The sequence below is a fragment of the Lonchura striata genome, chromosome 1 (assembly GCF_046129695.1).
Source record: "Lonchura striata isolate bLonStr1 chromosome 1, bLonStr1.mat, whole genome shotgun sequence".
NCBI classification, from domain to species: domain Eukaryota; kingdom Metazoa; phylum Chordata; class Aves; order Passeriformes; family Estrildidae; genus Lonchura; species Lonchura striata.
The window spans coordinates 53,055,283-53,070,502 of NC_134603.1; the positions used below are offsets into that span (position 1 = coordinate 53,055,283).

At 38.4% G+C, this 15,220-nt stretch overlaps 1 protein-coding gene across 4 annotated transcripts in view; it reads right to left on the minus strand.

Moving 5' to 3' along the window:
* SPIRE1 (spire type actin nucleation factor 1) overlaps positions 1 to 15,220 on the minus strand; it is a 124,947-nt gene that overhangs the window by 29,745 nt on the left and 79,982 nt on the right. For all 4 annotated transcript variants that reach the window (XM_021527789.3, XM_077784425.1, XM_021527787.3 and 1 more), the window contains exons 5-6: positions 7,770 to 7,853; positions 6,117 to 6,281 (exon numbers count right to left, since the gene is read on the minus strand). In XM_021527789.3, the coding sequence (XP_021383464.2) occupies positions 6,117 to 6,281; positions 7,770 to 7,853 (249 nt within the window). The remainder of the gene's footprint in view (positions 1 to 6,116; positions 6,282 to 7,769; positions 7,854 to 15,220) is intronic.

Genomic DNA, 15,220 nt, shown 5'->3' on the forward strand with positions numbered 1-15,220 from the left:
GGAGAAGTACATTTCCTCGCTGTAAATCACATATTTCTGTAGCAGAGGGGCTGGGAGAGGAATGTTTGCTTTTTTTGTTTGGTTTTCTCCAGAGACACTTAGACATTTAGATGTAAGACATCACAGGGAAGAGTCATCAATTCACTATACATACAGGATTTAAAGAAGGCAATGGAAGTTTCCACATCATATGAAGAAGGTATAAATTGTAAGCTGGGAATAAGTGTATGGATTTCCTTAAAAGTAACCACCTGCCAGGTTCAGTCTTGACAGAGCAGAGTGCTCAAGCATGCTATCAGGGACAAGAGATCATCCTGCGTCATATATATCCTTCTGCTACCTCCTCTTATTGCACAGTAGCTGGCTATCAGTCCTGTCCTCCAATTTGACAGAAATTTTCATGACATTATATTGTTTAGACCAAGTATTCCATATGTCAGACTTCTTTTTTAAGGGTCAGTTGCCTCATTTTATTTTTGTGGGACTATATTCATGCAAGCTCTGTAGCCAGAAAACCTATGTAAATACACATGTCTGGTTTGCCAAATAACATGCCCTTCTGCTAACTAGAAGCACTGCTGCCATCACAAAAAAGGGTTTGAATGTCCATGAGGTCATCTGAATATAATTCCTAATTGAACTTCACCAATGCCATGCAGCTTCCATACAAGCTCTGCTCACCTCAGGCATGCCCTGTGTCCAGACTGAAGATGAGTGACAGCCTCCTTGAGAAGATTCATCCCTTTTCCTCTAAGAAATCAGATGCAGAGTCCCTCCTGAAGAGCATTTAATTGCTTTTCTGAGGACTCTTTCTGGAGATATCCTACCCCAGACATAGTCCAAACTCTATTTGTTCCACCTTCCTAAGTTTCCTTAGAGTGAATTTCATGTTGCTTGGCAAAGAATTCCAAGCTGCTAAACTCTGCAACATGCATCATCTTCTTAAAAATAGTGCAGGAAAATTAAAATGGAAAAGGTTTATACTAAACCATGATTTGACATTTCCTGATGAGGAGAACACTATTTTAAGGGGTGTGATTGATTTCTTCTGTTCAAAGACTGAGCAGTTTTTTGAGGCCAGCATGCCCTGGAAGATGGCTAATGAAATGAGAAGTCTTTCTTCCCTGAGCTACTGTTCATCAGATGTCAAAGTTGATAGCTGATGTTGAGAATTATTATCATCAGAACAGCCGTTTTGTAAACTGATAATCTCTTCTGAAGCCTTGGGGAACAGCCCTCTTCGTGACAATACTCAATAAATAATACATGGCTCTGAGCCTTTCACCTCAGGGCACTCTAGGCCCTGACTTAATGCCACCAGGGTATAATTAGTATCAGTATTACCATCTGATTGGAAAAAGAGAAATGTAGGATTTGCTTAAGTGACTTTCCACAGGATACATGGGGAGCTGGTGGCCAAGCAAGTGGATGTTTTGCAGCCAACAAGCCAAGAGCAGGAGCATCAATGGCAGAACCCACCTTTTTGTACCTGGCACCCAAACAAGATACTGACATGAAAGATACTGCAGGGAAACTTTTATCCTCTCTGTTCAGACTAGATTTAGTTATTTATTTATTTACTTAAAGTAACTCTCTCTGTAGTGAGCAACTTCAAATGCATCCTTTATTTTTACTTAGTTAAAATTCATAGCTCTTGATTAAAGTCTCAGTCAGAGACATTGGACAGATGCAGCCATGATACCCACTCTGCAGGGGAAGGAAAACAAGGAAAAAGTTTGGTTTTTTTTTTCCTCTCCACATAACAGGCTGGCCCCAACTACAAACCAGTATTTGAATAAATACCTCAAAACATGGTAAAACTACCCGAAATCTTCATGTGTGTAAAACAGCTTTTGTACAGCAGTGTGCATTAAAACAGACAGTGTGAAGGAAGCTTAACCAATTATTATAAAAGTCAAACATAAATGTAGAGATTTAAACAGCTAATGAGCAGAAAAATAAGCATGTCATCATCTACCAACAACCATCACATTTTAATATATAAATAGGGATTTGCAATTTAAAAAATAATGGCAAATGGTACTTAGTTACCTTTGGCTGAAGCTTTAAAAATGGTGATCCCAAACAAGAAGTACATTGGTGATAACTTTCACAAAAAATAACATCACTTATCATTGACTCTCAAATATCATAGCCATTTATTTGTTCAGCTATAAAAGGTGTCAGTAATAAGAAGGAGAGTGCTATATTTAAATAATAGTCAATGGGAAACTGATATGGTTTTCTACTGTCTAGAAATTTTCATTTAAAAGGAAATTGCATGGACACTGAAACAGAGAGAGGGGGACACACTACATCATTTCTAGAACAGCCCATGATGAAATTCAGTAGTGAATTAAATTATTATAAATAGATACCTATTTACAATCTTGCATTATGCAGTATAGTGCTTTATGGGTATTTAAGTTAACACAGTTGTTACACAATATTTTGATACCCCACAGCAAGCTCAAGCAGCAATATCCAAGATTGAAGTGCTCTGGTATTTCCCATCATGAGGCACTGTACTCACACTGCTGCTCCTGCACGTCTATTGCAGAAACAAGGTTAGGATACCATATGGTAATCACAGAGTCCCTCCTCTGAATACCCCTAAAGCATGATTAGGCACTGTAAAGCTCCCTGCTCTACCTAGGATGACTCCTACACTTCTGTAGAAACATTGTGATAAAGGTGTAAAATGAAAAGCACACTTCCCCTGCTGAAAGAACTCACCACAACCAAGTCAGACTTGTGTGTAAGGGGGTAACAAACTCTACAATGTCCAGCTGGATAAAGTGGTCAAAGTCCTTTGCACAGCAAAACTCAAATTCTCTGTCCTCCTTGAAGTTTATGAAAATACTGTCTGTGCACAGCTGTTACTGCAAGTAACCTAAGTACTCTAAGATGATAAATACTGCAAAGAAATAAATTAAAAAAAAAAAAAAAACAACCAAACCAAACCAAAACAAAACAAAAAATCCATGCTACAGGATTCTCAGCTTAGACATTCAAATTACTGGATATTTTTGATAATAATGACTTCAACCTGTATGTTTAAATACCCCTTCTGCAACATGGCCGAGCCAATACCACTGCATGACAGATACTTGTGAAGAACTCGAATATGATGACAAGAGTGCTGTTACTACAGAGAGTGTAACTGTTATGGAACATAATGCTGAGTTTGGATAGGGCATAAAAGTACCTGTCAGGCATGTATTGAGTAGGTAACACAAGAGATATCAGTTACTGTTCAATAAGCACTGCTCAAGAAATACAGTGAATGGTGCATATCTTGGAGGGAAGTGGAGATGGGCAGAAAGCAGAGCTAATTGTGAAGGACTCTGAAATTAAAAACTGCAGCTCAACACATACAAATAAGAAAGAAAAATTAAACCTAAAAGAGTAATTTAATTCTTACATTTCTTCACTTCCAAGTCTTGACTCTACCAATGACCACAGCTTTTAGCTTTTGTGGGTGTGGGTGCTCCATAGGGGAGGAAAGCTATTAAATCTCTCTAAGGTATATACCTAAAGCTTATAAGATTCCAGAATGAAACCTATCTTGCTCCCACAACAATTGCAGCAATGAAGACTCTTGTCTCAGGATAGAGAGATGACAAATCTGAAATTATTTTAAGATGTACTGAAATAGAAATGCCTACGTCACTGAAACAAATGAAACCAGTTATTTACCAAAAGCCCAGAATTTGACATTTTACATCTTCAAAACATTTTGAATATTTGCACTATAACAATGGGTGAGAACAGGAAGCTCCAGTTACTGCTGTCTGTTAGCACAACAGTCTGAAACACTAAAATATGGCCTAACAGGAACATCTGTTCCTTCCTTAATTTCTATGCAAAACACTGAGCAGTCAGCAACAGATCAAGCTACTCTTTTAAACATAGCATCACATTAGTAAAAAGAACAGTAAAGATTTCATGTTGCATTTCATTTATTTAAAGAAATTACTTATTACCATGGAAATTTACTTAACCTCTTGGTATTATTAATAGGATACATGTCCTCACAAGCTACCAAGTCTAAAACTACCACCCATAAATTTAAAGCAAAAATTACTTTAAATACAAATTTTGCTGAACATCCATTTTGAGTGATAGAAAGAAACATAATCCATCTTGCCTAGGCTGCCTTAAAATTCAGATTTGGGATCCTTTTCTCCTCTTCTCAAGAACCACAAGGGTTTCCACTGATGGGAATCCATACAATGAGCTTCAACCTGTGATAGCCTGTTAGAAGATACATCTATGCAATCTAACTAAACTTGTAATTCTGTGTGAATCCTTCAGGTTCCACACATTCCATGTCAAGCTGCATTCTTGTTGTTGAACATGCTTTGCACAATCTTCAAGCAGACCCTGCAGCAGAATCCAAGTTACTGAGTTTAAGGTTTCCAGTAAGAAAGAAGTGATTTTTCTAACACAGTGTCATCGGCAGTTGTCAGACTAAGCCAGCAATTGCATCACAGACAGCCCTACAGGTACTGTACCTGCAGCTGATTGCAATCATATTTACTCCCAGAGTTCACTTTGGACAATCTATCTAGAAGACAAGATAGCAGGCCAAAAATAGATGCTTCTAGGGATTTTGTAGAGAGTTAGAGTCTGGATAAGCAGAGCAGCAGCTGTGCCCCCAAGATGTACCACATAATGAAGGAAATCTCTTCTGAAGAGGCAGGAGCTTCCTTAGTAGCAGCTGAATTAAAAGCTAGTCTGACAAAAGCAAAATTAGATGACCCAGGGGTTGCCATTCAAACAAAACTACTGTTCTGATTGCATACAGTAATTGAGGTCCTGAGGGGACTGGTCCTCTTTTGCAGAGGGTAGTAGGAACACTTAGCACAGTTCTCTGAATTGTTAGGGAACGAGAGATAACATCATTACCCTATTGGTTTAACATTTAAGCAACATCTGCAGCAGAAAATAAATACAGTTGGATAGTCTAAATCCAGATCTCAATTAGGAAAGTATTTTCAGCTCAAACATAAAAAGCATTTATACCACACACTTTCTGCTTCTCTTAACTGTCTCCCTCACCCCCCATCTTCCCCTCTAATTTTTTTTTTTTTTTTTTTTTTGTGGAATCACAGCTCTCTCACTGTGTGAAGATTTTTCAGGAAAGTAAATACATCTGAATACTGAATATTCTAAGACAATGCTTCCATTGTAACTAATGACAAGTGAAGATAAGTAAGTGTAACGTATAAATATTGATGTTGACCAAATACATGCCTCTGACAAAGGGATTTACAATGTCCTACTAGGGATAAGATACCCTTTAGATCAGTTGCTAGAAGATCAGGAAGAAGGTCTTAATACTGAAAAAAAAATATAACCCAAAAGTATGGAAAGAACGGGGAGACACCAGTAAATGTGTTCTGATCAAAGTCGTGCCTCAAGTCAATTTTACAAGCACATCTATGAGGATCTAGGGGGAGGAGACCCATGAACATTCTCTAGCTTGCTGTGGCATATTGTCTTGATTTGAAAGCAACAAGAAAATATGCTGAAAATAACTTCTACAAATGGAAGATTTATTTTTTTTTTTATGCAGACTACTCCTTGAAAATTCACAACAGATCATGGTAGTGTAAGTTTTCTAACAATGTGATACAGGCAGTTTTCAACCACTGTAGGTTTTCCTTTCCCATCACAGTATCATTCATGGTAGCACTTTATATTCTGGAACTCCAAAAACTATGTTGCAGCTCAAGATAAATGTACTGCTAATAAGAAAAGTCTAAAACAATTTCTTATTGGAAAGCATGACATGACTTCTGAGATGACTCTTAAAGTTATCACAAACCCACCACAAGTGATTTGTTCAAGCTTATGATAGGCAGGCATGTCTTTCAGAATTTGAAATGCCTGCCACATGGAAAACAAAGTACACTACATATGTTGGTTTCATGTTCTCTCCCTCAATGCACTGCACAAATTTATGATGCCAGATAAGCCCCATGAACATTAGTTCGTAAATGAAATAGTAATTTCAAGATTCTCAGAAGAAAAAAGAAGACAAAAAAGAAGACAAGAAAAGGAAAATAACATTTCAGGTTTGAAAAACTCCAGTGATTCTCTTGACTTACCATGACCTTCCTTAAGGTATAGCGCTTGGATCTGATATCATCCATCAGCATCTCATAGGGTGTGAGCTGATATTCTATGGGCAGTGGGTTGTACTGACGCTCTTGAACTTTCTTAAGTTTTACACCATTCCGTAAATCTCTCATCACTTGCACCCAAAAACGGGCCTGAAGACAGAAGAGATATAAATTTTACTTCATGCCTTACCCTTGAATATCACCTCACATTAAACCAAAGTTTTCTTCCAGGACACCACCAAATATTTACAGCTGCACTATTTTTTTTTAAACACATCAACCAAATCCCATTTTATTTTATATAAGCTTATTTTTAACACTTGTGAACATAACAAAACTTTGTTGCAACTCAGCAGGACTGCTGGGTCTCACCTCAAGTATGGAAAGAGGATCTGAAATTCTCGTATCTAAATTCCCACTTCAAGTATACTGCAAGCACAAAATCAAAGTTTTTAGACTCATAGCTAATACTATGTGAATTAAAACAGTGATCGAATCTAAAACTTCATTACCCAGGACTCTCCTGTATAATTTCCTCAATAGTTGTTCTTCAAATATAAATTTTGGAATGGACTCCCAAGTCTTAAGATATTGCAATAGGAAAACTCAACTTCTTTTGCTCTGCCTGTAAGAACACTGCACACTAACACCTCTCTGTCATTTTCTGTGAAGCAGAATGGCTGGAGAGAAGAAAGAACAGGTGGTGGATTGAATATTGGAAGTTAAAATCAAGTACTTTTTAAGAACCTCATAATATTCCTCTATGAACTGGCAAGAACCATATCTAGAAAATAAAGTTACTTCCTGCTTAAGTTATCCTGCCGCCTTCTTCTTTCATCACTGGAGAAATTCAGCTGGTGGCTCTGTCTACTGCCCGACTGCCCCTCTGAAAGGCAGTCAGCATGGTACCTGTCTAAATGTCCAGTCTGCAAACTGCAAAAGCTTCTCCATGAAAACAGCCTCAGGAAAAATATATTGTTTGGATACTTCTACTGTTTTATCTGTCTGCCAAGGGAAGTTAAGCCTTCATTTAGTTCTAACTTGTAGTGGGTTACTATTAATACATATACTTAAAAAAACAGAGACTGATTTGAACACAGTATCATAGAATAGTTTGGGTAGAAAATACCTTAAAGCTCATCTACTTCCAAGCCCCTTGCACTGGGCAGGGACACCTTTCACTAGGTTGCTGAAACCTGTTCCTGTGCCTCACCACCCCCATTGTAAGGAATTTTTCCTAATATCTAATCTAAACCTCTTCAGTTTAAAGCTATTCCATCTTGTCCTGTCACTAAATGTCCTTATAAAAAGTCCCTCTCCAGCTCTCTTGCAGGTTTCCTTTAGGTACTGGAAGGCTGCTCTAAGGTCTCCCTGGAGCCTTCTCTTCTCTGGGCCAAACAATCCCAGCTCTCTCAGCCTGTTTCCATAGGAGAGGTGCTTCAGCCCTCTGAGCATTTTTGGCCTCCTCTGGACTCAGTCCAACGGGTCCACATCCTTTCTATTTTGGGAGCTGCAGAGATGGACACTGCTTCAGGAGGGGTCTCATGAGGGCAGAGGTACTATTGCCTTAGTTAAGCTGTATAAAGAAAAATAAACTACCAGTAGCGATGCTGAATCACTATTCCATTCTTGTCTTACCCAGTCAGCATTTTTCAGTTCATCAAGATCCGTGCTGGATTCATCACTTGCCTCTTTGTCCATTTCCTGAATCTTCTTCAGGTTCTGCCAACGAAAAGGAAATGAGTGAATAAATGAACAGTAACATTAACTCTCATGTAAAATTGAAGCTTAATTTTTAATCTCTTGTAATGTTTGGGTATTCTATTGCTTATTTTAAGCCTTGAATAGCAATACTGTAAAAGTAACTTGAAACACTATTTGAATATATTTCTCCTCCTTGGAAAGTTAACCTTAAAACGTTGAGAACAAATGTTACATTTTGAGCATGAAAGTACTTCAGATAATAACATGCTGAAGGAAAAACTACACATTAAAATGTTTATATCCCAAAATTTTTATATGCACAGACAAAAAAAAAACCTTAGCCACCTATCAGGTCTGTTAAGCTACAACACAGAAAATATTACCAGCTTGATAAGGATCATTCATACCAAAATTAATACTTGTTGAATTCAGGGCAGCTCATTTTTGCTGAAGGAGAAATAAACTATGAGAAACATTGAATAGTGACAGAATTGCATATGTATACTATAATTAATTAGTCTGTATAACATGGGTATAGATTCTAAAATATCCATAATAAAATCATGTGAGGAAGAGAAACAGATCTTTCAAAGATGAAAACTGCTACTTATTAACAAGATCAGATCACGCAAATATGGAAAAGATTGAATGCAAAGGGACAAAATAAAGTTTTCATGCCAACAAGAATATGAAAGACAACTAAAAATTACAGTAGACCAAATAACAGGCAAGCTTTAACACAGAAGGCTGTGGCTTTACACAAATTTCCTCATACACATCAACACCTGTATAAAGAAGGCTTTTTTTTTGTTTTCTTCTGTATTGAAATGTTTTGGAACCAGCAGTACAAGCCATTTCTCAGTAACCCACTTTGTTTTCTAAAAAATCTTTAACATTGTTTAATTTGATCTATTTTCTAAGTACTCAATAATATATCAGAAATGGATATTTAAGTCCTCTGATAGCAATTTTTTTTATTTTTATGAGACATAAGCAACAGGTCAGAGATCTGACAGATGTATATACTAAAGTATTTATATCTTTAAATACACTTAAACTCATTTAATGGAATTGAACAATCATACACTTAAGCTCTTTTAATGGAATTGAACAATCAATCTGAATTCAGCTTCTGAGCTTTCCAGAAAAAATAAAAATAAGCATACTTTTAAAAACTTTTTTTTTTCTTTTTTTTTTGTGGAGGTAGTTCCTGAACTGCCAGCATTTCAGTGTAAGAAATGGAAGCACTGGAAGAGTGCTTAAATTGCACATCCAACAGTGCAAGCATTTACCAAACCTGGCTGCAGAGCTAGGACATGTGAGTCAGCTACCACAGAGGTTTTGGAAAGACACCAGATGGGATCTTCATTGTCTTATTTATGTAAGTAACACAATAGCTTTAGTATCAAAGAAGAAATACTACCATTGCCCTATCAAAATAAAATACATAATTTACAAGGAGACTCCAAAAAAGCATAAATCACCCACACTAACAAAAGCAGATACAACATGGGACAATGTGGGAACATTTTGGCATGACTTGCAGCATCACAACAGGATACCCAACTGGGAAAAAATGTCTTTATGGAAATTTCTGCTGGTCCTGGCACTGTGGTCAGTCTGACACTTATAGGCAATTGCCCTTTCCAAGGGAAAAACAGAAACATGGAAGGATCTGGTTACATAAAGGTCTTGTTTATGTGTATTCTTCTATCCAGGGTTCTTCTTTTCTGAATCATACAGCTGGAGTAATAATTTCCAATGCAGTACCTATGAACTGTAAATTGCTTTCTTTCTTGCAAACTGCTAACATCTACTGGTAAACTGTGAAAAAAAAAAAACAAAAACACCTGATATTTTTTCCTTTATCTCTTTGTAATCAAAAGGATAACTTCAGTAAATGAGCTCACAACTCAGATCTGCACCTCCTTCCCATACTGTTTAGCAGGAAGCTAAACTTTATTTTTTTTTTAAAAATGAATGTGTTCCAGCTGCTTAAACTATGCTTCAGCTATTCAACAAGACTGGTGACAATCACCCATCTCAGCAACCGTGTTCCCTACCATACAGTTTATGGGGCTGGTTTATGCCCAAAGGCTGGCATTTTTGACTGACATAAATATTTCATGAAGCTAAAAGAGATTACAAACTGTTTTTCTTAACAGCAAAAAATAAGAAGGGGGAAAAAACCCACCCCAAGCAGCTGAAAGATCTTCCAAATAAGGCAACCATCTAATTAGTTTCTCTGGAACATAGCTAGAGGGGCAGTTCCTACCCAAGAAAGCACAGGTGAGATGCTGGCTGCAATGCACCAGAGAGCTACATGAGCAAGACTTGCCAGCCAAGAGATGAAGTGTCTCCAAGTGCAGTTTATGATACAAATGAGCTGGTACAAGCACAGGCTACTGCCAAAGCTGGGCTTCTTTTCCTCCCCATCCCTGTGCTCAGTGCTTGGATGCAGCCCTGGAACCACAGACACCCACTTTGTAGGGATAGTTCATTCCCTTCCCTGGCACCTGGCTCTGGCACTTACATACAGCTCACCATGCAAGCAGTGGAGAAGAGTAGAAGATAAAGGAATTTCCATCATTATAGAACTAGCAAAACTTTGGGAGAAACCAGCAAGCACTCTATGCTTGCAGGAAGTGTTTAGGAAGACTTCTTTAGCTCTTCTACACTGTCAGGTGCTGCTTGGGAAGGAGTAAATTCACTGTAACAAATGATTATATTTAAACTATATTTAGACTAAATGGAACATTAGGGTTTCCCTCCAACATGCTCAGCCAGCATCAGTGGGTTTCTGCCTCTGTTTCAACCATAAATAATAGAAACCAACACATTTAAAATATAATAGACCCTTTGTCAGAATTCATCTGTGTTCCAAAACCTGCAAGTAACTTCAGCTGCTGCTGCTGTAGCCACTTGCACTTAACCCTGGGACAATGGCTTAAGAAAATCTATTTCAGTACAATAAATACATGGCCTAAATGGATTTCCATTCCAGAAAGCAGAAACATCTTAAAAGGGTTTTTCTATATGATCCCAGAACCTCAGACCCAATTCACCTATTACAGCCTGGGCATTCATTCAGGCAATAAAGGTTGGATGTGTAGGAAATTACTGTTTCAAGAGCTTTCACCTTTTTAAAAAACCTTTACAGCATTTCACCATTTTTTCAGAAGACTGCATTTTGTGGCAAAAGTTAGTAATAAAAATATCAAATGTCTTCAAACCTCTTGCTGTGCTATTAAAAGCAGGCAGATGAATTGCTGCTGCTATGTGGCCCACATTTGAGATATGCTCTTCTGTGCTCAGTGACAGATGGGAATTTATATAAGACTCTTGTCAGCACAGTGTCAAAGACTTCCTACCATAAAATGCTTTCTAAAAACATGACACTTTAATTTATTGTGGTTTTCTAGGGAATCCAGACCTGGACTTTGACTTTCACCAACTGCAGAGCACAGTCTACTGCAGTTGCCAGTTCATACTCTAAATTAGGAGTCACTTGTTCACTAATTAAATTTATTTTTACACTGCTATCTGTAAAACTAGTAAAATATTCTTGCACATCTAGGCTCAATATAAAAATATATAACATTCACATATGGAAAAAACTCCTTTTATATACCTTCAGCTATTCGACATGTTAGGCAGTAGCACTACTTTAGGTATTTGAAAAAACCCACACCCTATTTAATTCAAACTGGGAATAGGATCAGTTAAATCAGTCCCTGAAAACCTCAGGCTGATAGCAGACAAAGTTCTTCATGTACAATGGTATGGGCTGATTCACTCTTCTCAGCTCTGGAGGGGGCAATAGTCACCATGCTGCTCAGCATAACTGTGTAAGGAGAGGCAAAAAACCCAAACCAAGGGCATGTATCCCTGATCGAGTGACAGTGGCTGCATCACTCAAGAAAATAAAACCAAACCCTCCCCTGCCAAACAGAACCAGCAATATTTTCCTTTATTAAAGGTCCTAAATTGAAGGGTCAATCTGTTCACAATGGAGCCACAAGCCTGATGAAAACACAACTGCAAAGGTGGAGTCTCTGGAGACTTGGAAGTGTAGACAAAAGTGAAGTTATAAGCTGAAAAGTTTGTGAATTTATTTATTTCTACAGCTGTGCTCTCTGAAAATCCAAGTAGCAGAGTATTTGACAACTTTTACAGTCACAAGACTTTTGAGCGTAACTGAGCTAATGACTCTATTTCCAAAATAAGTTAGCCATTAACATTGTTTAGGTACCTATTAACTACCTCCATTATCATATTTTGTACAAATAATACAGCAGTATAGCCACCTGACCTCTTTCATTAGCTCTTTTGCAACTGAATCTTTGTATGGCATGAAACTAGGAATAAAAGAGATAACAACTTCATTTCACGCATGTGCTTAATTAGAATTTGTATGCTTGCATGCCATACAGGTTGGATTGAAATATACCCAGGCAGACTGAAAGAATTATGTTTTTACATCAGAAAGGACAGAAATGCAAGGCAACATATTTTAAAAGAACAGTACAAAAATGACAGACTGGGAGCTTCCTCTCTTTTCAACCTAATTACAAGGCACACTGTGGATAATGAAATTATGGATGAGTTTTTGATGAGCATGGATTTTCACTGCAATTAGAAATGTAGGCAATTATAAAAATATACAAAGTCTTAATTAGTTTTGGAAGGAACACTAATTTTGATGCTCTAGGGTGTACATCAATGTCTAAAACTTTTTGAGGTTTAAGTCAAACCTACTGCAACAGATCTGCCTACTGGACACTCATCTCCTTTGCTGGCCAGCATCACATGGTGTTTTTTAGTACCTCCTGTGCCAGCTGAGGAGTTTATCACCCACAGGTCTACATCCCACATGCCAGTATCACCTTTATTGGTACGACCCACAGAGTCACAAAGTGTTTGAGAGTGGAAGAGTTCTCTGGAAGTCAGCTGGTCCAAGCCCCCTGCTCAAACAGGGCCACCCAGAGACAATTGTCCAGCATCATGTCCAAGCAGCTTTTGAACATCTCTAAGGACAGAGAATCCACAGCCTCCCCAGAAAATCTTTGTCACCCTCACAGTAAAAACAGTATTTCTGGATGTTTAGAGGAACCTCCTGAGTTTTAGTTTGTGTCCACTGCCTCCAGTCCTGTCACTGAGCATCACTGAAAAGAACCTGATGCTGTTGTCTTCGCACTCCTCCCTCAGGTATTGAGAGACATTGATGAGCTTTCTCATTTTCAGACTGAACAGCCCTAAGTCTCTCTGCCTTTCCTCACAGGAGAGCTGCTTCAGTTCTTCATCATCTTCCTGACCCTTCTCTGGACTCTCTCCATGGTGTCAATGTCTCTCCTGTACTGGAGAGCCCAGAGCTGCACCCAGCACTCCAGCTGTGGCCTCACCAGTGCTCAGCAGAGGGGGAGGAACACCTCCCTCAACCTGCTGGCAACATTCCTCCTAATGCAGCCTGGGACATCACTGGCCTTCTTTGCAGCAAGGGCACTTTGCTGGTTCACTCAGCCATGAAGAGCATGTGGAACATTAACTCCAGGGGAAGGCAAGACCAGGCAGTAACAGGGAGCCAGAGGAGGACTAGGGCAGATATCCTTCCAAAAAAGCAGGTTCACAATATGGATACAGCCCTGCTGAATCCTCTGTCTGATCCAGAGCACCAATTTTGCATTTCTTTGCTTGCATACGTAGCCTCTCCTGTCTCCCTCAGTCACACATGATGCCATTTCTGAGCAACGTGTGTGACCTTTTCAGATACTTCACAGCAGGAACATTTGCTTTATCTCATGGACATCACTTATTTTTGCATACAGTTCTGTCTATGACCAGGTGCCACTAAAGGTTATGTCAATGACTTTTGGGTGATGCTGAAAAAGATGGATCTTTTTTTTTTTACATGGGTCAATTTTTAGCAGATATTCTAATTACCTTGCCCCCTGCCATACATGCGTGCATTTCCTTCACCTTGTGGACCATTTTCCCCAAAAAACAAAGGGGGGAAAAAAGAGATAAAGAGAGAGAGAGAATCCCTTTCTATGGGATTTTCTTACTGCAGTTTTGAAAGCTCACTTCTTGACATGAAAAACAAGCTGTACTCTATCTTTGTTATCAGCTGTAAAAGCTTAAACAGCAGGTTACAAGTACTAGGAGGTCTTGGCCCATCAGAAAACTGGATACCAGCAGATGGTAACCAGGGTGAGTCTGCAGCAAGGGCAACTTTCACAGACCCTGAACAGCATGCAGGTGCTGTCAGCAAGCTGGAAAACACACCAGTAAGCTTGTTAAAAAAAATTTCACCTTGCAAAAAGAAAACTTATAGTTGTTTAGTTTTTTTTTTAACTATTGCAACAGCGCTATCACATCTTTCTCAACTCTGCCCATCCTGTGCATCCAATACATGAAACATTTCACACTTTTCAAGAATGGAAGTACCATCTCCCTGTCTGCCAGTCAGCTTTGCTGCTGACCTTTCATACACAGGGAATCAGACTGGAAATAATCATATGGCATCAATTATATGACAAAGTGCCTTAAACATCCTATTTGACATGCATTGAGATGATATGAGCAGCTCACTCATCGCTTCATCATCTCTGGTTAATACACTCCCCCAGATTTATGCCAGTCCAGCCCTTTGTGAATCTATGCTCTATTTGTTATATGACAGATGATGACTGGGGAATATGTGACTCCTCAGTATATATATTAGTATTAAAACATATTACAACCCATAAACCTACCCCTCCTACCTACCAAACTATCCCTCTTGAAATCCTGGACTTTCAAAGTTCTGCTAAGTTTTTATAGGGCCAAATCGACAACAACATCACAGCAATATTTTTTCCCTCTTTCACATCTAAACCTGGCTGCAGTATAATATAGGTCAGATTTCTTTCAGTCCAAGCAAGTTGAATTTTTACTGATAAAAATTCTCCCTCTTCCACTACAGTGAAGCTGCCTATTTAAGCATTTACTGACCAAAGAATATGAACCTCATATACCTGGGAAACAGATACCCAGATGCCACTCAGTGGCCCTAGAATGAATCGAAGTAATTTCAAAGTAATTTTTATCCACAGGAAAGTTACTTTGAATAATTCCAGAGGATTCTTTCCCTTTTTTGGTGTTTTTAATTTCATTTTGATCTCACATCCACAACAGCATGTAGGTCTGAGGGAATCTAAGGGACAATCTCCAAATTAGGCTGTTATTTTTTGAAACAAACTAACAATTTAAAATTCCTGGCATCTTTAGTGTCAAATCCACAATATTACACAGCATTTTTTTTTTTTTAATTGGAACTGATGTATGTAACTTGGTTCTTTTCCCCCAGTTCTTTGGCAATGCAACCACCACAAATCCATGACAACAAA